At 38.2% G+C, this 23,681-nt stretch overlaps 1 protein-coding gene across 3 annotated transcripts in view; it reads left to right on the top strand.

Annotated features, from left to right (window-relative positions):
- Positions 1-23,681, top strand: part of TBL1X (transducin beta like 1 X-linked) — a 136,832-nt gene that overhangs the window by 60,954 nt on the left and 52,197 nt on the right. For all 3 annotated transcript variants that reach the window (XM_015639219.3, XM_015639235.2, XM_015639226.3), the window contains exon 3: positions 21,988-22,095. In XM_015639219.3, coding sequence (XP_015494705.1) covers positions 22,038-22,095 — 58 coding nt within the window. In that variant the 5' untranslated portion in view covers positions 21,988-22,037. The remainder of the gene's footprint in view (positions 1-21,987; positions 22,096-23,681) is intronic.

Raw genomic sequence — 23,681 nt, 5'->3', positions numbered from 1 at the left:
AAGTCAGGTATTGATTTCAGCAGATACTGTAAATGTTGCCAAGTTTAGTCAGCTGTGTCTAGTAAATAGAAAGCTGCAAATTTTCAGCCACCTCAGCTAAAGGTAACCTTCATTCTGAATACCCGAAAAACTAAGGAGAAATAATCAAGTTTTAAAAGCATGACAAAGAAATGAGAAAAGGCAAAAATAGTTGTGGGATGTGACATAAGAAAGTGAGCTTAGAAAGTGGATAAACCCATTTTTTTGTGCACTTACATGCAGCCCCCTGCATCCCTGCTCTTTGTCTTTGTAAACTGTGCCTTCCTTACAGCTGAAAGCAGTGAGGTTCTCTGAGTACCTCGGGATCATTGTCATGCCCCTGCTTCCCTTGAGAGCCATAAAGTCTCATCCTTTACTTTAATGGGTTTAGCCAAGAGCTTTAATCAGTGTTCTTTGGGAAAGAGGTTTTGGCTTCACATCTCCTGTCAGAGGGACTTGCCATATTGTGCAGCAGTAAAAAAATAACTACTAACACCAGCAATGAAAACAAGGCGAGCAAAAAAGTCAAGAATGTGTGTTTCTGCAGTTGTTGGAAAATGGATTGTACTTTCAGCACTTCATTCTCATGTATTAAGGCAATGCTTCTGTTCTTATTTTGTTGCTTTTCTGGAAGATGAGCAGAGGGACTATGGAGATAAGCAATTGTAAAGGGAATTTTTGGTTGTCTAAACACAAGAACAAATTAGATTTCTCCTCCCCTGCTTCTTCTGGCTATCTGCCAATTAATAATTTGAATTAACAGGATCTGGAAGGTTGGGAGTGTGACGAAATTCAATCAACCTTGAATTCAAAGTCAAGGCTGGTTTTTTTTATTGTGAAGATGATGTGTCTTGAAGAGAATTTTGAAAGTGAAGATATGTGTAGTTTATATACTTTGATAAGGTTTGCTTTATCATTTTGGGATTTTGTTTCATTTTTTCTGTGTATTTTGTCCAGCTAATTACCACAAAACACTGGTGAGATGAATGAATCCTAAGTGAACTATGATAAAACAGTTTACAGTGAGATCTAAGTAAAAAGATTGTTGTATTTCCCAAGGTTGCAGAGTTGGAATTGAGAATCGGATGTAATCATTGGGAATCACTCTAAAGCCTAAACTATGTAGTTTTTCTCATTATTTTGAATTACAAAACACACTTCATTAGGACAATATGAAAGAAGCTTGAAATATTTTCTCTTCATTTTGGTGCTCAAATGACAGTCCTATTTACAATTTTCAGTACTGCAGGTGTTTTTCTTTCTTTAGCACAAGAATGACTTAGAGATTGTACAAGACCAAACATATGACTTGGTAGCAAAGGACAGTATCTCTGGATAAGACTGTTTTTCTCTGTGAGTGCTGGTGGCTTGTTATGGAGTTTTGTTATATTCCAAGCTTTTAAAGCAAGATGAATTGTGTAAGACATGAAAACAAATATATTTCTTCTCAACACATTTTTAAGCTTATATAAATAGACTTTAACAAGTAATTGCTCTCTGGATTTACTGTGAATTTCCTTTACTGCCCAACTCACTTGTGTGGTCAAACTACATTATTTAAGATGATAGCTTAATAATGAGTGTAAAACCCTAGCGAATTTTTTTTTTCTTAAAAAGGATTTCTCTTTACTTAAGTACAAAAAAATAATTTAGTGCATCTAGATCTCTTTATATATCATTCCATTTTTTTCTTTAGTTAATAGATACAATTTAGGCCCGTGTTGCTGCCTGTGCACCATGTTCACACATGAGCAGTGTGAGCTTTGCAGTGGCAGGAGCTGTGCTGTAGTGGACAGAGCCATGGCAGGAGTCCCCAGGGCTGCCAGTGATACCTGCCTGTTTTCTTTCACCCACCAGAGCCAGCTTACCTGGGGCTCACTGAAGCTGCTAAAACACTTTGCAGATGTTAATCAAGATTACAAAACAAATCTGCAGAATCAGACATCCTGATTTTTATCCATTTGGTTCTGTCCATTGGTGCTGTTTACAGTAAGGTAGCACCTTATGTAGACTATACTGTTTACTCAGCAGCTGAGCAGTGACACCAGGAGCTCCTGGGAATGCCAGTCCCCAGCCAGGATGGACTGAAGGCTTGTCACAGCTCCTCATCCTGGCACTGCCTGCTTCCACACACCAATGTCCATCCCTGCCCAGAGCAGGCCAGAGCTGAGGAGAAGGAGCAAAGTTCAGCAGTGATACCACATCTCCTACCAGGTTGCAAGACAGAGCGAGCACATATCTGGGAACTTCATTCTGCCTTCAGCCCTGGTCTCTGTAGCTAAGCCAACCAAACCAAACATGTGTCTGTGGTTCCAGTAAATGGTTTACAGGCACAGTTCAGCTATCCAGGAGTGGCATTTTCTCTTTTAGTATGTTAAGGGGCATTTATTTTCCTTGGTTGTGAGGTCAGAGAGATTAATGTGTAACTGTATCAAGTACCAGATATGTTTTTAAAATTGTGGAGAGTTCTAAACACAGTGAAGGAAAATGTCAATTCTCTGCCAAAGTATAGACCAAGGAGTTTAATACTGGCAGATGTAATTTGGACTTCAGACAGAACAGCTTTCCCATGAGTCCCTAATAAAGACAGAAAACAAAGTTCTTTAGTGAATTTTGCTACAGCACTGTATTGAAGTTATAAAGTTGTTTCAAGTGAGAGAAAAGGCATGTTGCATCTTCTTTGTGTGTGTCCCATGGCTTTTTGCATACTGCCACTTTCTTGTCATATTTGCAGCTTCATAAAAGGTTTCTCAACTTCCATATATAAAAGTATTTGAAACCAGCATGCCGTTCGTAATCAACACCAACCTCTCTCTAAGCTGTAAGTTGATGTAATGCCCAGAACAGGAGCAGAATACGAAAACCAGTCTAGCAGGTTCCTGGAATGGCTGTTGTACAGAAGTTGTTATTTGCTGCCTTAGTTACAAGTCCAGGTCCTCAGGCATTTTCTGTCATGTGTCAGTGCCCCTCGTTGATGTGTAGTTTGGTTTCAGTTACAGCCTGGAGCTACACAGTAATGAGCCAAACAGGGCAGTTGAAGCACCAGGGTCACCTCAGGTTCTTTCCCAATCTGATATTCTTGAGTAGATAAACTCTTTACTTCTGTACCATGGGCTTCACCTTCTCTGTGGTCTCCCAAACTACAGCTGTGCTTTGCTGTAATTTACTGTGGAAGGAGCCTTCAGAGGCTACGAGCATATTGGCAGTGTCAAAATTGGTTTTATTGCATTTACTAACACCATGTATGTCCATGTAACACCATTATGTGAATTGCTGTACAGGTGGTAAGTAACCCATTTTGCTAAGCAGCAATCTATATGAATAGCTGGTTATCCTCAAAAAGGAATATAATCCGTGGTTTCTGTTGGCTTCCCTAGAGGTATTTGATTGTTATGTTTCAGTCAGGTAGTTTTAATAACACTGAGGTCAAATATTTTGAGTGTGGACTTTTTTCTTACTACTTCCAGGACTATGTGAAGGCAGCCTCAAGAGAATTTTTTTGAAGAGTTTATTCAGATGCTGACTGTCACTTGTATCTCAAATACAATTTCAGAAATGGGTGATAATGGCTGAGTATTTGCTGTCAAAATAGAGCTGGGGTCAAAAGTACTATTCAACTCCTGAATGCAAATGCCTCGTCACATTTTCCTTTGGAAGCAGCAGATAACTAGACTGAACTGAAACTGCAGACAGTGTTTTTTATGACACAAATTGAACTCCTGCCAATGACAAATTTCAAGGTACATTGTGAAAATTAAACGATGCAGTGCTAGCTGAAGTGCATGACATAACTATGAATAGATGTACCCATGTGTACAACACAGCTCCTACCTTTCTGTACTTGGAGAAAACAGTTCCACATGCACCAAGGTCGACAGAGGGGTTGTATCCTGCAAAGCTCATATCATGCATGAAAGTACATAAAGACCATCTGGGAACTATAAAAATAGCCTGTCCTGGCTGGATGATTTGTGTGGTGGCCAAGGACTGATACGCTCATTCAGGAAACGGCAAAACAATGTCAAACTTGTTGGGAAATAACCAGGCTTATTTTCATCCTTGGGAATGGCCTGGTATCTTACAGAACAAAATACACAAGCAGGCTTTAACCACACTGTTTCTGAATACCCTAAAGGAGTCTGTGTGAACTGAAGTGGTTCACTGCAGGCAGTGGGAAATGTTAAGATTATTCTTAGTATTTTAGGATTTCATGTTTGGTGTATCTGAGAAAGACTGAGAGCAATAGTAGAGTTTAACTCATATCTGTTTTGGTTTTTTTTAAGTTTTTACACTTTTAAAAGGGATTTTTTTAAAGTGTTTAGATGAGATTAATTTATCAATTAATCATACAAAATAAAGCTGACCATGTGCTGGTCAGCCTTATTCAGCCATCTCCAAATGGTTTCTATAATGATCTTGTGTGAAGATGGTTTATAAAGCAGGAGTGAAATTTTTTAATTGACCTATAGGAATGCAAGCAATACAACTTAAATCTGGGTAACATTGGCCAGAATTTTTTTTTCTTTAAGCTCAGTCTAGGAAGGATGATTCTAAACCAACAGACATATCTATAAACAGTGAAACTCAATTTCAGCCTTTCCATGAAGCAGAAGAAATAGAGATATTAATGATGACTGGTTTCCTGACAAGCATTTAATGTGTCACAGGTGTCACAATAGCAGCTTCTGAGCACAGTTTTAATGAGGTTATCATACCTAACTGACTTCTGTAGAAGCCCTTAACCTGAACACTGTAACCTGTGACAAGTCTGTCTCCTGATTTTTATTGTTAATGGATATGTTAGATAAAGCTGTGTTCTCCAGCCACATCGGGCTGTCCAGGCACTATTTTAAATGCTGTTAGGAAGTCTAGGAGATGCTATTAAGAGAATAGCTGTAAACCACCTCCCTGGTCTGGTTTGGTATGGAACATCTAATTTTTTCCACACATTTCTGACCTCAGAACTGCCATTTTATATTGAAGACAATGTATTAGTTTGAAAGACCTGGATGCTATTCTGTTAACTAGATTGTGAGTCCTCCAAAGGTTTTTTTCTGCCACTTTCCAGTATTACCTACCACCAAAGTGGTGTGTACAGACAGGGAATTCTGCTGTCCCCCATTGATTAAGCAAAAGCTGAATACATTTATGTTTCTTGCATACTTCTGGCTAACCTTGGATTGAGATGGGAAATCTGACAGGGCCATGCCATTGTGTACCCAGTGCCTGCACCTAGCAGATTTTGTTTGTTAACGTACACCAGACTCAGACAAAATTTAATCTGATCTGTGGGAAATAGGAACAGCTGCAGACTTGAGAGGGAGTTTGATTTCTGAATTAACACAAGATTTGAGATGTACTCGCAGCTCTTTGGTCCCCTGTTTGATTTTTTTCATTTTTATAATTTTATGAAGAGGAATGATGCACTGCTTTTGAATGTGGACGAATATACAGGAATATACTTGGTACCATGAGAAATTTGGGGTTTTTTTCTATTTTTCCAGAGCTATAAGAGGATTTAGTGTGGAAGAATATGTTCTTCCTTCATACAGGGAAAGTTTGATCTTCTATCTGAATGAAGGCAAAATCTTCAGAATAGTGTTTTCACATTTAATATTAGTTATATTTCAGATCTTGTCTTGGGAATACTTACTTACACAATAGTTTTTCATTTTTCTCTGAGTAATCTCTTACTTCTGAAAGTGACATGAGTGAGTATGCTGCTTATACTTCAAGAAAATGGATGATTTCTTGAATGAAGGCAAAAAGGTTATTTTATGTACGAGGTATAGTTACAGGCACCCGTTCCCCTGGTGAAAAAATGTAATACAGTTATTCCACTTGCTGAATACAAGTCTTCATTCATGTGTGATCTTGCAGGGAAGGAGAGATTGAAACTGGGTTTTTTCCCAGTTTCCTTGAGTGGTTTCAAGTGAGGGAACGTAGTGTGGATGTTCCAGGAGTTGTGAAATCTTTGGAATACCTACTTGAAGCAGAAGGAATTGTGCAACTTTCCTGTTTTATAGCCTCACCTGTAATCAAAGTAAATGATGTTTCCTAAATACTGTTAGAGGGTGCAATTAAACAGCAGGAATTAAATAGGAAAGCATTTCTTTACTCTTGGAATGGAGCCTCTCTTTAGCTGGCATTCTCATCCACCACAGCTTTCACTGGGCCACATCCCACACCTGGCAGCCTCTTCTTTTCTCGCTGTCCCTGTGTCCTTGCCTTGTCATTGAAGCTTTTCTTCCGTGTCCCCAGGGTGCACATCCCTGTGCTCAGTCCTGCCCATCAGCCCTCTCACTGTGCAATTTGCCACCAGCCTCCTGAATTTAAGCCCTGCAGTTGAAGCTTGGCTCAGACCTTGCCCCATGTGTAATACGTGATGTCCCTCCTCAGGCTCAGCTGGTTGGTTCCAGGGAGAAGCTCAAGGAATGGATTTTGCCTTTGCAGGAGAAAAAGTGGCTCCAGCAACAGGTGGCAGGAGAGGCCATACTGGTTGGTGGCCTTTGGAACTTAAATGTTAACATTCCCGTTGTAAGATACTTGATGATGTGTTATCTGTGGTTATCCATGTGTTATATGGGTCTCTGTCATATGGATTACTGAATGTAGGCATCCAGTGTAAATGGCTTACCCCTCCAGCTTCACTTCATAGGCATTTTATCAGCTGGCTTTTAAATTACTTCATATAAGCACAAAAATTAAATAAAGGGGTCTTTATAAGTAAAAAGTATCCTCATAAAAATTAAATAAAAGTTGTAATTTCACTTTATATAAGCTAATTGTCCCAGTTTAAAAATACACCTGCTGCAACAGAGTATTTGCTTACAAAAGTGATTATAAGAGTTGAGACATGATATTATTCTCTCGCTGGTTAACTCCCATGAATTAAAATAATTCTAAGGGTATAATTTGATATTAATAGGTATCCATTGCATCTCAGTATTGTTTGCAAATTTAGTGATGAAGTAACAGCAACACTGTGCATGCATTTATGATGCTAATGGATTCATTATAATTCATTTTAAGTCAGTGATTTGTTTGGTATTTACTTCTACCTTGAAGAAATATATTTAACTTCTTGTCCTCAGGTGTTTCTTTTCTCCACTTCTACTTTATTTTTATAGTAAAACTTATGCAACACAGTCAAGAGGTCAGTCATCATAAGATGACTGAGCACTTGAGCCATCACCATGAGATGTCAGCCACCCTCTGCACGAATTAAGGGCTTTGTGGAAGTTCAGTAGAGAGGATGGATGTAGCTCTGCTGGTTGCTGCTGCTGTAACCAAGACAGAACCAGCAGGAGATGAAAGTTCAGTTAAAGCAGGATTTGGAGGGAGCAGGTGAATATGGGTGAATGTTTCTGATCTTTTTTTAATATGTCAGAAGCATTAAGAGCCATTACACACTGGCATTATTAGGCAAATTAGGCCTAATTTGAGGTGGAACTAGAAAGACTGTTATTAGTTTTGTTTTTTGGGAAACAGTATAAATGATTTTGATCTTGTTACTAACAGTTGAAATCATCAGAGAGGCTAGAGATAAGAATTTGTGAAGCAGACTTCAGATTTATGCTCACATTGTGCCACAAATGCAATGTGGTCCCTCACTTTGGAAGGAAATGGATGTGGTGCCTTACAACATAATAGTTGAACTGTTGATGGCACATCCTCTGTGTAACATCAAAACCTACAAAGAAACATTTAAGATGTATTTGTTAGTGTTTTAAGAGTTCTTCCAAAATACAGAAGAGTAAAAAGCCATTGATGGTGACGCTATGAGCTCCTGAGGTGGGAGGTTCCTCTCTTAATGTGAAAATTGGGATTTGCACATGCATAAAACTGTACTTTTCTTAGACTATGGTTATCAATATTGATTTTATACAAAAAACCCATATTGCTTATTTTGCTACATTTTATATTTTATTCCTTCCAGAAGGAATGCAAAATTCACTAAAAACTATAAGCAGTTTTCTTTGTCAGTGAAATATGCCTTAACTCCTGCCCTCCTCCAAAAAAGTCTTAATTGCTTGATCTGGTTGTATGATAAATGCTGTATTGGAGTTCCATGTCAGGTCTTAGAATGAGAAAGCTGAGAATTTAAAAAGAGTCATGCTATAATCCTATTACTAGTTAGATCACATAAAGTAAAACCATTTAAAGTTGTTTATTTAACAGGTCTCCATTGCATTTTAGTGACTACATGTCTTAGGGAGTACTTTGCAGTCTTAAAAATCATGGAAGGCTTGTGCATAGGGTAGGGCTTAAGGTGTCAATAGCTGAAAAGGAAAATTTCTTAAGGAAATATCTGCAGTAGTGTTTTCCTTTTTTCCTTTGCTCCGGTTTTATTTTCCGTTTCCTAAAGAGAACAAAAAGCTATTACCCAGTCAGGTAACAGTGATGTATTAGTATGAAATGTAGAAAGCGTAAAACTTTTCTGTTTTTAAGATTTCTTCCACAAGATTTGTGAATGGAAGGAGGATCATCTCTAGAAGTGTAACTGTTGTGGCAAATCTGTCTTTCAGACCTAGGGGATTGTAAGCATTCATAACCATCATGTTAAATCTTGAGGCATTTATTAAAAAAGAAGAGAAAGGAATCAGTTCTTGCATCATTGTGAGTCTTACAGTTTCTTGTGCAGGCATTAGGGTTTATATCCCTTTTCTCAAGAGCTCCAGGCCAGCCCTGTAGAAGGTGGTAGTCAGTAAAAACTTAAGTGATGTCTCTTTGCTGATAGATTTTGTTTGATGGCCTTTTTTTTGGTCAAAGGAGTTGACTAAATATTCGCAGTTTATTAAGAGTTAAAAATTTCAGCAATTTTCAAATTAAAATTTTAAATTTTAATTTTAATTTAATTTAAATTAAAATTCAAATTAAATTTTATCCAAGTAAACAGCTATGCTATTAAAGTTTGTGCTTAACTGAGAAAGAAACAAATGGGAGAGGGGGGAAAAAAATCTTACTGTATGTTTTCTAAATTTTTTTTTTTTTTTTTTAATAACTCCCTGAACTAGTTAAGTCTTCTAATCAAGTGCTTAGGAGAAAAATCCTTGAATCATTAAAATAATAAAAGCAAGATGTAAATAAATAGAGGTCCAGGGCATTAAAGATCATCCAGTCTAGATCTGCAGGAATAAATAAGTGACTGATAAAAATTAGTATGGAGAACAGCAGAGAAATTTAAAAATCACATTTTGATTATAGTATTTTTTTCCTCTAAAATACTTGCTGGGAAGAAAGTATTCTCTGCTATCTGGTGAGATGAGACACCTGAGACTACCTTCTCAGCTGTCCATAAGCCTGTAGCCGTGGTGCCCTTTGCCCTTCCAAGTGCTTGTCCCATCCCTCACCCTTTCCCATGCATCAGCCTGTGGCTGCTTTCCCCTGGGTAAAAAGACTTTGATCTCCAGTCAGAGACAGGAGCCTTCGTCAGGGATAGCACTGCCTTCCCGAGCAGGAAGCAAAGTTAATACAAGGAAAATATTTTGATAATTGAACTACAGGCTCTAGCAAACCTGTGCAACGTGTATGCAAGTAGTATTTTCAGAAGGCTTTATTTGAATCAAATCTGCATGGATTTTCAGTGTGACAGCAAAGGCTCTGCTGTGAGAGCAGCCTCTCTGCCAGTCATCAAATCCCTGCTCCAAAATACAGAGGCACCGGAAATTCTCATTGAAACACTGAAACTGTATAAATACTGGCAAAATTGGGTTTTCCCCACCTTCACTCTGAAATGACTGAACTATTTTTGCTTATGCCTTCCAGAAAAAAAAAAACTTTGCCTGAGGCAAAGAGTCACTGTGGAGCTTTACAGTCCAAATAGTTAAAATGGAGTCAAATTATAAATGATAATACAAGCTTATAATATGTCATGCTTAAATATAGATGTTGATGTCTGCTCCTTGCATAATACTACAAAGGCTTTTGAGTTTCTGTAGAAATTAGACCAATTTTATCTTCTCTTAATGAGGAAATGTGAAGCATATGTAAAAAAGTGCTGAAGAGTGGAAAAATGAAAGAAAATTTTTCTTTGGACAAATGCTCATATTTAAATAATTTTGTCATTGATGCTGAAAAATATTGAAATGTATATGATTCATGATTCAGCAGCCAGATACTTGCTGAATCATGCTAAACAAGTGATTTATTAATTAAGAGTGGATACAAATCCTTGCTGCTTTTCCTGGTCCTTTCAAGTCTCAATTCTTTGCTTCATTGTGGTTTTATTTTAGCAACCTGTAACCAGGTGTAAAGCATGCTCCCCTGGGAGCTGGAAAATGCAAGTTTGAACCTGCTAATTCTTAAGTGAATACTTTAATCTTCAGTCTCTTAAATCTGTTATACCACTTCCACTGCCACCTTTCTCCTTTTTTTTTTTCCCCTTTTCAAATAAAAGTTCTGAGTCAGTTCTCCACAGCCAAAAATACAAATTGGAGCCTGGATTTGGAGCGGAAATTTGAAGCAATGAATCCCAGTCTCAGACAAGCGTCTAATCCACGTCTACAGGAAAACACATAAATCTTTGAAACAGGCACATAACTCTCCCTATGCCTTGTAGAGGGAATTTCATAGCTAACTAGCCTTGAGAGCGATGTTCCAGGAGCTGGATGACTAAAATACCCTTAGAAGATCTGGTAGGCATGACAATATGGAGTGGTACCCTATCTACCTTCCTGCATGTCTTTTCCAAATGAAATTTCTTTTTCCCAATAAAATTAGTAAAGAGAACAATGAGTAAGATTGTTCCAGTACTGCAGGCTGGCAGGGTGAGCGACAAGAGGTACAAGTTGTAGTGGGTTTGGACTGGGTTTAAGGAGAAGCTTTTCCAGAGGTGTTCCCATGGGGAGTGAGGCAGAGGAGCAGGCCACCCCAAGAGTCTGTGCCATCCCTGGCTGAGGAGGGTTTCAAGCTCTGAAGGCTGCAAGCTGTGAGCATCCTGACCTCAGAGCTGGCCCTTCTTTGGGCAGGGGACAGGACTAGAGATCTCCTGAGATCCCCTCCATACAACCCTAAAGCCTGTAGGTACGCAAAATCCTACTGGTGTTCAGCAGTTTTTATAATATTTCTGTAATAACAAGCATATGATTGACATCTGCTTCGACATTTCTGATCACCTCCAGCTTCCCTGAAGTCCTTCTTACAGGGAAGGCCAAAAACATAGAATCGTTTTATTCTCTGAGAAAGTGATTCTTGTCCAGGGATTAAAACCTTTAAAAGCTTCTCAAACTCTGTATGTATGAATTTAAGGCTTCAGTTCTCTGTATCTTGATTTTTTAAAGCAGGGGTGTGCTTTTTTTTATTTAATCTGAGCTAACTAATAGCTGTGTCATAATATATTAAAATCCTTCCTGAGAAGTATTTAACTGAAATTTTTTATGAAAACCTTAGATTATGTCATGTCTGTGTCTGACTCCCAAAGGATTTTTTAGCTCATCTTAGTTTCTAGGCTATTCAGCTTTTTCCAAAAGGAGGTTAAAAAGCTTTCCTCTTAGCATTGCCTTTTAATCTATAGATTTTGCTATTTATATTAGGGCTGTGTAGGACTTCATGATGCTGCCACCAGATATGTGAATCTCTATCATTTGTGTTGTTCACTCTTCACCCACAAAAAGCCAGGAGTCTGAAATGACAGATACTGCCTCATCTCTCTTGGACTATTAAGCATGTAAAGGGGGAGAGATGGATGAAAAGGCAGATAATATGGATTATATATTATATAATCCATATTATATATCCAGTGATATTGGATTATATTACTGGATACACTGTGAATTTTTCTTAGCTATTTAAATGCTGGCTAGAGAACATCAAGAGGAAAAGCTGAGAGAAAGATAAATCAGTATCTGAAGTTAGAGGTTGAGGTAGTTTTTATTAAACAGAAATTTCTCATCCTTAATTCTTTGTATTGATTTTTAATGAGAAATTTCTCTATAAAATATTTAATAATGCGAGTGCAGAAGAATAACATAGAGACAAGCTTTGTGATTGCTCAGAAGTTTCTGCAGGCATTCTTTAAAAGCAAATTATTTCCCTCCATCCATCTTCCTTCCCTCTCCACTTTCCAACAAGGAGAGTAGTTCTATACCTTCCATAAAATGGAGACATTTAGTAACCCTTCTCCAGAGCTCAACCAATATAAGCCGGATGGTTATGTTAAAAAATATATATAAAAAAATGAACACACACACACACAAAAAAATGCTGCAACAGATTTCCACTAAGAACTAAATACACAGCAGTGAAATATGCTGAATTTATGTATATATTTTTCTGTTCCACTGTTCTACCCTATGTAATCTTTGTCCTTACAGCTTTTAACATTGACATTCTCTTAGGATTATTCAAGGGAAAACATGAAGTATTTATAGCCATAGTTAAAATCTTTATAAATAGTTTATAATAGGAACTGCCATAATAAAAGTTTGAAATAGTTTCCATTATAGTTCTTTGTTTTTATACATTCTAAAATTTACAGAATACTTGTTTTGGGGGTGAAATTTTCCATGCTGTGAGTCTGAGAAGTATTTTGCCTCATTAATTAGGAGTATAATACTTTTAGCTATTTTAGAATTATAGACAAAAGGGGATAAAGCTTTTTCCTTTTGTAGAGTAATAATAATAAAAATAAAGAAAATCTTAAGATATATTTTAACAATACTACAGGGGGAACAAGTGAAGGTTGAAATATGTGGCAAGATCTTCTCCCTTTGCTTTCTGAGGGGGAAAAAACCGTTGAAAATGATGGAAAAATAACATCAAACTGTTTCCAGTAACATCTGCTGAGCTTATTAGCAGAAAGTAATAAAAACACACCCCCTTAATGACATTGCTGCACATTCCCTTTGCCTGAGGCCATCCAGACATGAGTGAGCTGAGCTGCTGCAGCTCGCTGCTGCTCTCCAGACCTTGGTGGCTCTCACTTACTGGGCAGATCCCAGACTGTGAGGTGTCAGACACGTGCCCATCTCCACATCCATGCGATGAACAACTCTGGTCCTCCTGTCCTTTACTTCTAGGAACCTGCAGCTGTGTGGGGCCAACCTGCATGGCTGGAAAACTGTAGGCTGGTTAGCCTAGCACGGATTTGTGGTGGTTTATCTAAAGCAGAGCCTTGCTATCCAAGGCAAGACTTTATCACACAAGTTACAAGTGTTGTCATGAGTAGTACTAGAATGGTTTTCAATCCTAGTTTTTCTCCAGTTGTACTTGTGTCAAGCTGTCCTAAAAGATACCAAGCCAGGATGCAATTTGTATATGTATGGAATTGAAATGGGTTTTATTGGGTATCTAGGTCCTGTGGAGGGATGTAGCACACAAACCTGCAGGTATGTGCACAAACAGGCCCTCCTGCATGGTGCTGTGTCTGTGCTGCCACTTGCCTGGAGAGCTTTGGGGGAGCCTCACAGCTCTGGGACAAAGGGACAAAGGTGCAAGATCAAGTCTCAAAGCCCTTTGCGCTCACTCTTCTGCATGGCACTTCAGTGGTCTCAGGTGACCTGTCTGTAGCATGGTGGGTACTCAAGTACCTGTTCTGGGCACTGACACCTCTGCAGTGGTAGTGGTCTGGTTTTTATAATGAGGATTTACCCTCAGGGTGGCTTAGGAAACAGTTCGTGTAAGGAACAAGGGGGAAAAAAAAGCCACACGGATGTTTTATCCTTATGTTGCTCTTCAAAAATAAGGTGCACAATCAAAGACATAACCCAGTTCTGCAGTTAAGCACTCAGATGTGTTTGGAAAAATCAGGATTTTTACCCCAGCTACCAGTTTTACCGTTTTTAGCAGCAAAGATAAAAAGCAGAAATAATCAAAAAAGCCTTATTCAGATATTCTCTCTTTTGGGCAAATCCTTCAGACTGTATCTCGCTGGTCCTTTCAGGCCCATCACGCTTGTGTTCTTTCCCTGCAATTGCCTCATTCAAAATGAGTGTCATGGCTGTTAATCCCCACTGGCCATATAGCAGATGGCTCTGAGCCTTTTGGAGGTTTCTGGAAGCTCCTTTTTTGTCCCAGAAACACGATATCACCTCAAAGCCAGTGTTTTGTCTACTAGACCATGGCCTGTCTCATCACAGTAGGTGCCTGCCAATGCCCATTCTTACAGACCAGCTCAGGACTGAAGATACTTCACATTTATTTTAATGTATATTTACTATTAAGTGTCAGCTGAAAAAAACTGCACTTTATTTTCTACTTTTTGGGGGGAATGTTCATTCTAAAAGTTCAGCTGTGTTACTTTACTCATATCTGGATCAGGTATGGCCAGTTCTGGTAGGAGCTCATTCCATCACATTCATTTCACCTCAAAACTCTGAATGTGAAGCACGGATGAAAAATTTAAATGCTAATGTTTTGTTTTGTCAAGATTTTACCCAAAATCCGGGTATATTAAGTGAAAAGTTAAATTTGAGATATTTGCCCTCTCACCAAAATTATAGAAAATGGGATACCGCTACAGCAATTGTGCCATCTTTTTCAAGTTGCAATCTTCCTTAACGTTTTTGAGCACATAGCACTATTAGTATGATTTAAAGCACATTTTTGTTGTATTACGTGCCTGGAAACGCACGCACACACAGACAATCGGTTACTACACCATCAGACAATCATGTATTTTGTCCTAATTGGTTTGAAATGAGTGGACACATACCATTGTCCCTGGGTTTGTCCTAATTGCAATTTTGTGCTCATGTAAGGAAGAAAATCCTTGGTTCTGTTTAGTGGCAGCATTCCCAATTGACTTAAGTTGTTCCAAGACTGATGAGGAATCTTGGTTCTCAAACTAAATCCAATCATGTGTTTTGATTTCTCAAGCCTCTGTAATTCCTTCTTTTTTTATTTTAAAACAATTATTTTAATTTCATTTGCAAGCTATAGATCTACTGTCAACCATTACTTTCCCAGCTGTCTTTTTGGCTTCCCAGAGCTTTCCATATAATATATTAGTGTAAATAATATTTCTGTTTATTAAAAAAGATTGAAGGTGCCTCTTAGAAGAAAGCTATGAAAGAGGTATAGCACAAATGCACTAATTAGGAAGAGCGCTTGTGGGTTTTTTTCCTTTTTTTCCCCCTTAGCAAAGAGACAAAAAGGAAAAATCAATACTGGAAAACCCATTTCATTCTTCAGCAGAGGCATTTGGAAAAGGTCCACTTGAACTCTTAGAACTGAAATGCTGGAAGTATAATTAAGTAAACCAGCTGAGAACTGAAAAACAACCTGATCAAACTAAGGGATTATAAGTATGAAAGATCTGATGCATGGTTCAGAATCTTTTGATAGAGGAAGTAAAGTTTGCTGGGAATTTGGTGATTAAAGGCTTGTCTTCTGTTGATGATCAGTTATTTTGCTCTGGGAATTGTTGATTAATTGAAAAATGTTTGACTAGCACTTAGAAATTGTTGGACTATCTAGTGTTGTCCTTTCTTTAAATAAATAGATGTGTGTTTGGTTCCAAATGGCTCTTCAGTTTGAAATGTAATTTATAATTTAATGAAAAGTAGTATTCATGCAGAAATAAAGCTTTCTGCAGTTATGTCCACCAAAGTGTTTAACTGGCCAAATTATTTTTATAAATACCTTTGTAATACTTTTTTTTTTCCTTTATTTTTTGGTGGTTTAAATAGTTTGATAGTGGATGATATATTATTTTGTTAACAGTCTTTTCAGAATTACCATTTTGATAATTTATTGCAGATTTTTAAAATACTAAATACAGTAGGAACAGTTAGGATTTAAAAAAAGATGCAGCTATTCAAAGGCAACTCATCTTTATAGATATTGCATAGCAAACCAACCTTCTCCCTGAACAACATTTTGATTTTATCTAAATGGAAACCTCATTTTTGCCATGTTTGCCCATACAGCATTTGATTTACTAAGAGTGACCTCTTGAAGACAGAATTGCAGGTTAATTGATCACTACCACATGTCTGTAGGTGGTATTCCTCCTTTTTCTCTGTTTGGCACCAGATTTGGAACACTGATATGGTTGAGCTCACTGGCTAATACTATGAGATACCCCAATGTTTCAGGATCCAAGGAAAGCTTTTATTTTATCCATTCCTTTTTTTTCCTGAAGCTCTCAGGTACAGATTCAGTTGTATTGTCTGTCAGCTTTTCATCGGAATGTGTCTTACAGGTAGCAGTGAGAACAGACAGGAATGAGCTGTGGCTCCCTGGGTTTGTGTTGGTTTAGTGTGGTCTTCTAAAAATCAGAAGGTCACTGTAAATAAATAGACTTAAAACCAACATAAGAGCCAGGCTTAACATTTGGCAGTGTAGGATTTCTGACAAGCCTATTGCCTTCTGTTACTGAAGTCCCTGTCCTCACTGATGTGCTGTCAACATGGGTGACAGACATCAAAGTGAGACAGTACATACTGTACAACTCAATAACCATTCCCAAAGGAAAACACTCTGTTCTGGGGAATCTCAGCTTTTGTTTTCCCCAAAACAACAAATTTGCTACTGCTCTTACAAAGGAAGCTTCATAATATTAACAGTATAAGTGATGCAAAGACATCTGTGAGCATCTGTAACAAGTGTAGAACAATAGATCTGAGATTTTTGAATTGCCTTATCTTTGTACTGAATGGTTTGGGTGGCGTGGTGATCATTTACAGGGTGAAGATAGTTAACATACTTGTATCCTCATTAAGATAGGCCAAGTAAATACAGTGCAACTCCTATTGAGAGCACATCTTGATTTGCTTTCATAAGTGCAAGGTCTCTAGAATGGACAGCTGTTTATGTTTTAGATTTAGGTGCTTTTGAAGCAAGGTGTCTTGATCTTCCTTACAAGGAGGAATCGGGAAGTCATGCTTGCTTAAGCTGGCTTTTGAACAGGGTTCACTGTTAATTTGGTCACTGACATAAGTTAAGAAAGAGCCCTTCTTCCTTGCTTTATGCCTTGTAATCAGAATGAGTGTGATGGTCTCAATTCCCTTGTCAGGATACTTGTGAAGAAAGGATGTTTTGGTCTTTAGGTTCATGAAATGGCAGGAGAGACTGTGAGGGAAGAAGAGGCAGAGTGTGCTCTTTTCCTCTCCCAGATGTTTGGTTTGGCATTTTGAGAAAGCAGCATGCTGGAGTTTGTCCACGAGAAGAGGCAGCTGTGATAAAAGCCAAGACTGAGGAATGCATTGGTGAGGGCCAAGCAGAGCTCGGTAGCCTTTGGGGAGGAGCTGCTGGCTACTGACTGTTCTGGCTCTATGGTACGACACATCCGAGAAATACAGAAGCGTAGGACTCATTGAAAGTTTCTGATGAAAGTATTTTTCAACAGAAAAAACAGAGATTGCTTAAATGACTCATTTTGTGAGAAGTGGCTTCTGGCTTTGGGAAGTGTTTTTCATTAAGCTACAGAGTATATACAAAGCAGTTACACATTGATTTGGCTGTGCTGTCAGGGTGCCTTCCTAGAGTCTGTTTAGCTAATTATGTTTCACATTCTCTTCTCTGAGATGGGGAGACTGTATTGGGTCCTGAGAGATACACTTTGGTGCACAGATCCATCTTGGATGAGAAAATGGGATCATAAGTGTGAGCTCTGTTTCCCATGCAGCAGGGCATCAAGTCAACAGCATTAAATGTGTGAACTTTCTGGAATGTTTTCATTTTTATGGAACCTCTGCTTTTTGCCTTTTTTTACCAAAATTAAATACACAATTTCCCTTCACACCTTCTTATGATTTTAATGACAATGTTGTTGTCATGTTCCAGTTGTGAAAAGACATTTTGGCCCCTGCAGGAGATAAATGAAAATATGAGTGTTTCACCTAGGGTTTGGAGGCAAGGGGGGCATAAGGGGAAGAAAGGGAAAGTGTTTATTATACCATAGTGACCCCAAAAAAAACCCTCCCAAGAAGCTGACAACTGCTCAGCACTCAGTTAAAGCAGACTGGAGCTTGCAAAATTTTTCAAGGTGTAAGATGAGGGCATGACCAGCCATCTGATAAATTTCTGTCAGTGGGGTCGGATGCACAAATGGGAAGTACCCAAGTTCCTGTTTAGGTCTCAGGTTTAGGTTTTAGTTTAGGTGTTTTCCCTAAATGTCTGACCAGTTTCCTTTCCTGGGGGGAAGATTGAATGGTAATTCCCAGTCTCTATGGATGGCATGCTGGTTCAAATAGCAAATGTAAATTTGTTTCCCAAAATAACCTTGGCTGTCCCCTTCCCTGGGGTTGGCCTGGAGGGCAGGACATGGCCCTGGAGGGCCCAGTGACCATCATTTAGAAAAGAGGCAGAGGAGCTGAGTCTTCAAATGATATTTCAAAATTGAAAATACCATCTTCCCTTGATTATTCTTCAGCCAGATCTCCCTAATTTATGGCAGCAGTGCTAAAATGTGCCTGGCAAAGGAAGAGCAATCCTTTTGAGTAAAGGGATGATGGTATGTAAATAAACTATTCTCAGCTGACCTGGCTATCACTGTGCTGAACCATGGTTATAAGTGAGGCTGCCTTCTCCAGAGCCACGTGCATGGCCCATTAGCAGGATTCCCAGTGCTCCAGGGAGGTTTAATTTGAGAACAGTGATATGTTGGTGCACAAATCAGGCCCTGTGGTTACTCTGGGAAGCAGGCTGTCCTGGCTGCATGGAGCACAGGGAGGTGTGCTGCAGTTTTAACTTCACTGGAGCCAGTGAACACCACCAGGTGAGCCATTTGGTTCAGCAAAAGACAAGCAGCCCTAGGAGCATAATGGTGGTGTTGAAGTAATGTCCCAAATTCTTAACCCTATGTGTTAAGCATTTCTGCAAACCTGTCCTGCTAGAACTAAGAGCTGAGTGTTTATTTAAAATAAGTGTTACATTTAATTTTGAATGATCTTGACAACCCATCCCATCCACTCACGGGGTTTGTATGTTTTTCATCCATTTTACTTTGGGAAGTCGTAATTGGCTCAAGTCACATGTTTGGACATTCTTAAATATCTGCAGGATCACAAGCCAGATTTTTAAAGTGAGGTTGAAGTAAATAGTACTTCCCATTACGTGTAATTGGCTGCAGGAGAAAGTGTTTCAAGTAAAGAAAGTTCAAACACATTTGAATGCTTTTTGTTAATCCTCTTGACATTTTGAAGAATTAAGATGTTATTACTGGTTTAAATGTGAAATGTCTCCAAAGCCACATCAGTACTGTTTATAAACTGCACTTCATATATTTTAAAAAACTATTAATCTAGGTAAAATCAGTTGTCAGTAACAAAAGGAGGCCATCAATTAGCAGGAATAAATCTATCACAGTGGTGACTGAAAGTTTCTGTGATTTCCTACAGGAGTTTACATTTCTATGTTTAAAAAAATATATTGTGGGGGAGGCTAGTTGTTTGTTCCTTATGAATCAGTCTTGGAGATACACAAAAGACAAGGATATTCCTCTCTTCCCCACCATGTCTTTTTTAGCTACTTTTATTTGGACTGTTTATTTGCAGAGAAGAAGGGAATCATAAAGAGCATTAATGAAATTGAGTGTGGTCAGCCAAATTCCTAATGAATAGATTTCTCTGGGTAAAAGCCAAAATTCTGTGTCTTGATTTGGAAAAGTAAAAGCTTTACAGTTGTGTATCTTGATTGCTACACTGGCATCTGTGGGAGAGGAGGAACCTTAAATACATGAGTGGAGATTGTGGCATTGGTAACAATGTATATATAAAGATATGATCTGACACATGTCATAGTAATTCCTGTTGACTGACCAGAGAAAATGCATTGTAAATCCAGCTGTTACTGGGTGTACTTGGGATTCTGATACAAAGGTAGCTTCTATAGAGGGATTTTATTTCTGGAACTGGGAGACACTTTTGCAGTCAAACTGATTTTCTCTGATTTTAATTAATTTAAGAAAACTCATCTTTAGGAAAACTAGGAAAACCTAGCATTCTTCCTTTCCCTTGTCTCCTCTTTCCCAAAGCAACCCCGTGTATGTGGGAAATACAGTGTTAATGTCTAAAATTGTCAGGATGCACCCAAACGGCATTTTATGTTTTTTGATTTTTTTTTTAATAAAGTTCATCTTACCACAGAGTACGTCATTGCTGAAACTGAAGTTTTGTAAGTGGTTTCATCTTTACCAACTTTCCTACCACCAAACACTGAAGCAGCTATTTTTAAAATGCTTTAAAAAGTGGTTTGTTTTTTTTTTTCAACCCACAGCTATCAAATTCTCTTGATTTATTACTATCATGGCCATAGCAACGATACAGATGTATTTTAAGCACTCGGAGATGAAAATGGCCTTAACTGTTGATGTGAATGTCTGTCCTGTTCTTCATTGTGTGGCAATGATTATGCAAAAAGGGCACAGGAGGTTATTAATTATTCAGGTCCAAGCCTGTTTATCTGGAAGAAAGGTGTATAAAGTTGTACTGGAAGTGATGCTTTCAAAGCCTGTCGTGATAACTTCAGTCCTTACCACTTTCAGTGCTTCCAGTCTCCTAGTCATAGGGCAGTGAAGTTTGAGCCCATTTTACAGATGAGGGATTGAAGAGAAAAGAGCCTGAGTGGCTTCCCAGGTCAATACATGGCATGTGTGACAGGAATGGATGTTGGATACAGCCGATGCTATCCTCAGCCAGAAAGCATTCATTCTTTCCAGAGGAGATGAAATTTTCCTAAGGGAGACCAAATGGTTTTCAGTACTTTGTTTCTTCTTGTTCTCCATGAAATGCAAACTGTAACAATTAAGACATGACTGTAACAATTAAGACTCAAGTATTTGAGGAAGATGTCTGCCAAATTAGCAAGCTATGGTTTCAGATGGAAAACCAGCTTCCAAGATATTGATGAAATATAGCCTGGGATAATAAAAGGCTCACCAGGGTTCCAAAGACCTCCATTTACATAAATATGCAAAGACATCTGTTACAGTCATGAGTGACCTGCTGGTTTAAACCATCAGCAGGGGAAGCGTCGTCGATCACCATTGCCTGCAGTAGCAGGTGCTACTTTAGGCAGCAGGAATTACTGAAGAGGTTTCCCATGAACAGAGAAGTCCTTTCCACTTGCCAAGAAGAGACACACGGGAAATCAGAACACCCGGCACACGCCCGGGCTCTTTCATTTGTAGCGCGCGGTGCAAGCCCAGCGTGCGCCTCTGCAGCCAAAGCTGTATGTGATCACTTACAGGTATGGTGTGGCTGACACAGCTGCAGAGTTTATGTCTGAGGAGTACTCAGGTCTTTTAAAACCAAACTACTTAAGTCAGATTGCCAAACAGGAATGAATCATCAAGATTTAATGGAAAGCGCTCAAAACAAATTTATATTCTAAACCCAGTGTTTTTATTACCAGAGTGTATGCCCAAAATAGTAATGTAAAACCGTCATCCTAAAGGTTGCAATTACTTAAATGAAAAATTGGAGTTTAATTTTTGCTCAACATTAATCAACAGAGACATTATAATATTACAGCTTTATATAATGCAAGGATATTTGTCTTCCTTGGCTCAAGGTATATGGTGTTCTCTCTCTTTCTCTTCCCCTCCTGCCCCATTCATTGCGTAACCTGGTTTTGTAAGGAAAGAACCTGTCTTCAGTGGATGAACAACTGGACAAAAAACTGGATTACAAATTCAGAGCTGCAAAAATATTATCATTTGGTGTGTTATACATGACTGTAATTGCCAGCAATTCTGAAAATACCTAGTAAAGAAGTCTCGAAGAACCTGTAGTAAAGCCATACAAGTAAAGGAGTTGACATTAGAAAAGTCATCCAATATTTAAAATGTTCCCTCTGACTTTCTCATGTATTTTAAATACTGCTCCTGAATTGTTCTAAAAGCTGCAGTACAGCTTGAGTATTTGATTCACAATATTTAACAGATGCCTCACATTGGGGCTTTACAGCTCTAATAACTTAATGACATCTTTAAATACCTTAACAATTCCCACTTTTGTTTTGAGAACATATTTCATAGTAAATTAAGATAAAACAAGACCTGTTCTTTTCTCTCCCTTTGAACAGAGCGTGGATCACACTTCTCGTAAACCTCATAATATTGAGGTTGGGCTAAGATGAGCATAACCAGTGACGAAGTGAATTTCTTGGTGTATCGCTATCTCCAGGAATCGGGTAAATTCCTTGTCTTTCTTCATAACTTCTGGTCGTAAATGAAATGGGGAAGTTGCCTTTTTGCTTGATATTGCTCTAGGAATGTTGCCATGAGTGTTTCAGACTGATAGACTAAATATTTCTTGCACAAACCCCTATTTCTTTGAAATTGTGGTCTAGAAAATAATGAAAGTGCAAACATGCACAGGTACAAAATAAACATTGCAGTTCAGCAAAACAAGAAGTAAATAACATTATGTTAATAAATGCTTAGGTAGTTATGTCAGCCAAAGTCATTTTTGGCAGCACAGGCAAAAAGTACATATATGTTGTATCTTTTTTCTTAGCTACTTGAAATTGTTTACATTTGGTGTATGTTGGCTCTAAAGAGAAAATTTGGTGCAAGTTTCTGATGTTTTAGATTATTCTTATGGTAATTATGTATGTAAACTGAGCTGCACAATTGTCATCATGGCTCTGTCTCCATACCCCTTCCACCTCTACCTGTTTTCATACTGGAAAATACCATGGGGCTTTAAAATCTTCTAAAAAAATTAAATTGAAACTTATATTTTGGGTTTATTTTATATTCATAGTCTTCTTTCCACTCTGTGACTGCAAGAAGTAGAAAGTTTCTTAGCTAATTCAAAACATTCTGTTTCTGTAGAGATGATAGGGGAGCTGATAAACATTGACAAAGGATTTGTATCCATCATCACAGTTTACTTGGTACTGACCCTTTGTTTTGTATTAGTAAAAGTAGAATTCACTAAAAAGATTTTATGTTTCACATGCTGAAATAAACAAAAAATACATCTGTGGAAAATAGATGTCATCCTGTCAGAAGACTTGAAGCCAGTTTTAGAATAAACCCTCAAGACCCAAGGGATGTCTTGTACAGAGAGCCAGAATCCAGCAGGTAGAAGATACTGCCTTAGCCTGCTTGGGTGGTCACTGTAACTGGTATTCATTAGATACATTATTTTGAGTTGTTTCTTCCGTTTGCAAGACTATTTCAATACCAGGAAACTGAATCCCTATGCAAAGAATTTCCACTTAAATTAAGGTTTATCATACTTTTTTTAGGGTTTGGTTTTTTTAAAACAATTGAGAGTCCATAGTTGACCTGTGTTACCTGGTGTCTCACACGCTTTAATAAGGGAGCTTACAAAAAGTTGCCTAGATCTGGTGTGCAAACAGATGAAAGAAAAAGAGGAACTAACAAAACTAAAATTTCACCCAGACAAAGTTTATTTTTAAAAATAAGCCATCGTGTTCTGCACTGGAAAGAATTTTTAGACATTAGAGCAGTGCACCAATGGATGTAATCAAAGCATAAAGAATCCTTAAGTTATTTTACATTATGTTTTATTAATTGTTATGTTTTAGTAATACACTTAACAGTGTATTATTACAGCAGCTTTTCCTGATGTAAAGAAAAAACAACCTTTTTTATTCCTCTTGATACATCAGGAGGTGAGTTATGTTGTGCAGTGATTGAGGAGGCTTTACAAAGTCAATCAAGAATGGTGGGATCAACCAAATGTCAGGAAAAAGTTACTCTAGCTAACATCTCCCACAAGCAAGCAATCACTTTGCCATTTTAC

This window comes from Parus major, chromosome 1 (assembly GCF_001522545.3).
Source record: "Parus major isolate Abel chromosome 1, Parus_major1.1, whole genome shotgun sequence".
In the NCBI taxonomy this organism is placed as follows: Eukaryota; Metazoa; Chordata; class Aves; order Passeriformes; family Paridae; genus Parus; species Parus major.
Note: the sequence above shows the minus strand (reverse complement) of the source record. Positions and strands in the feature narration are given on the sequence as shown.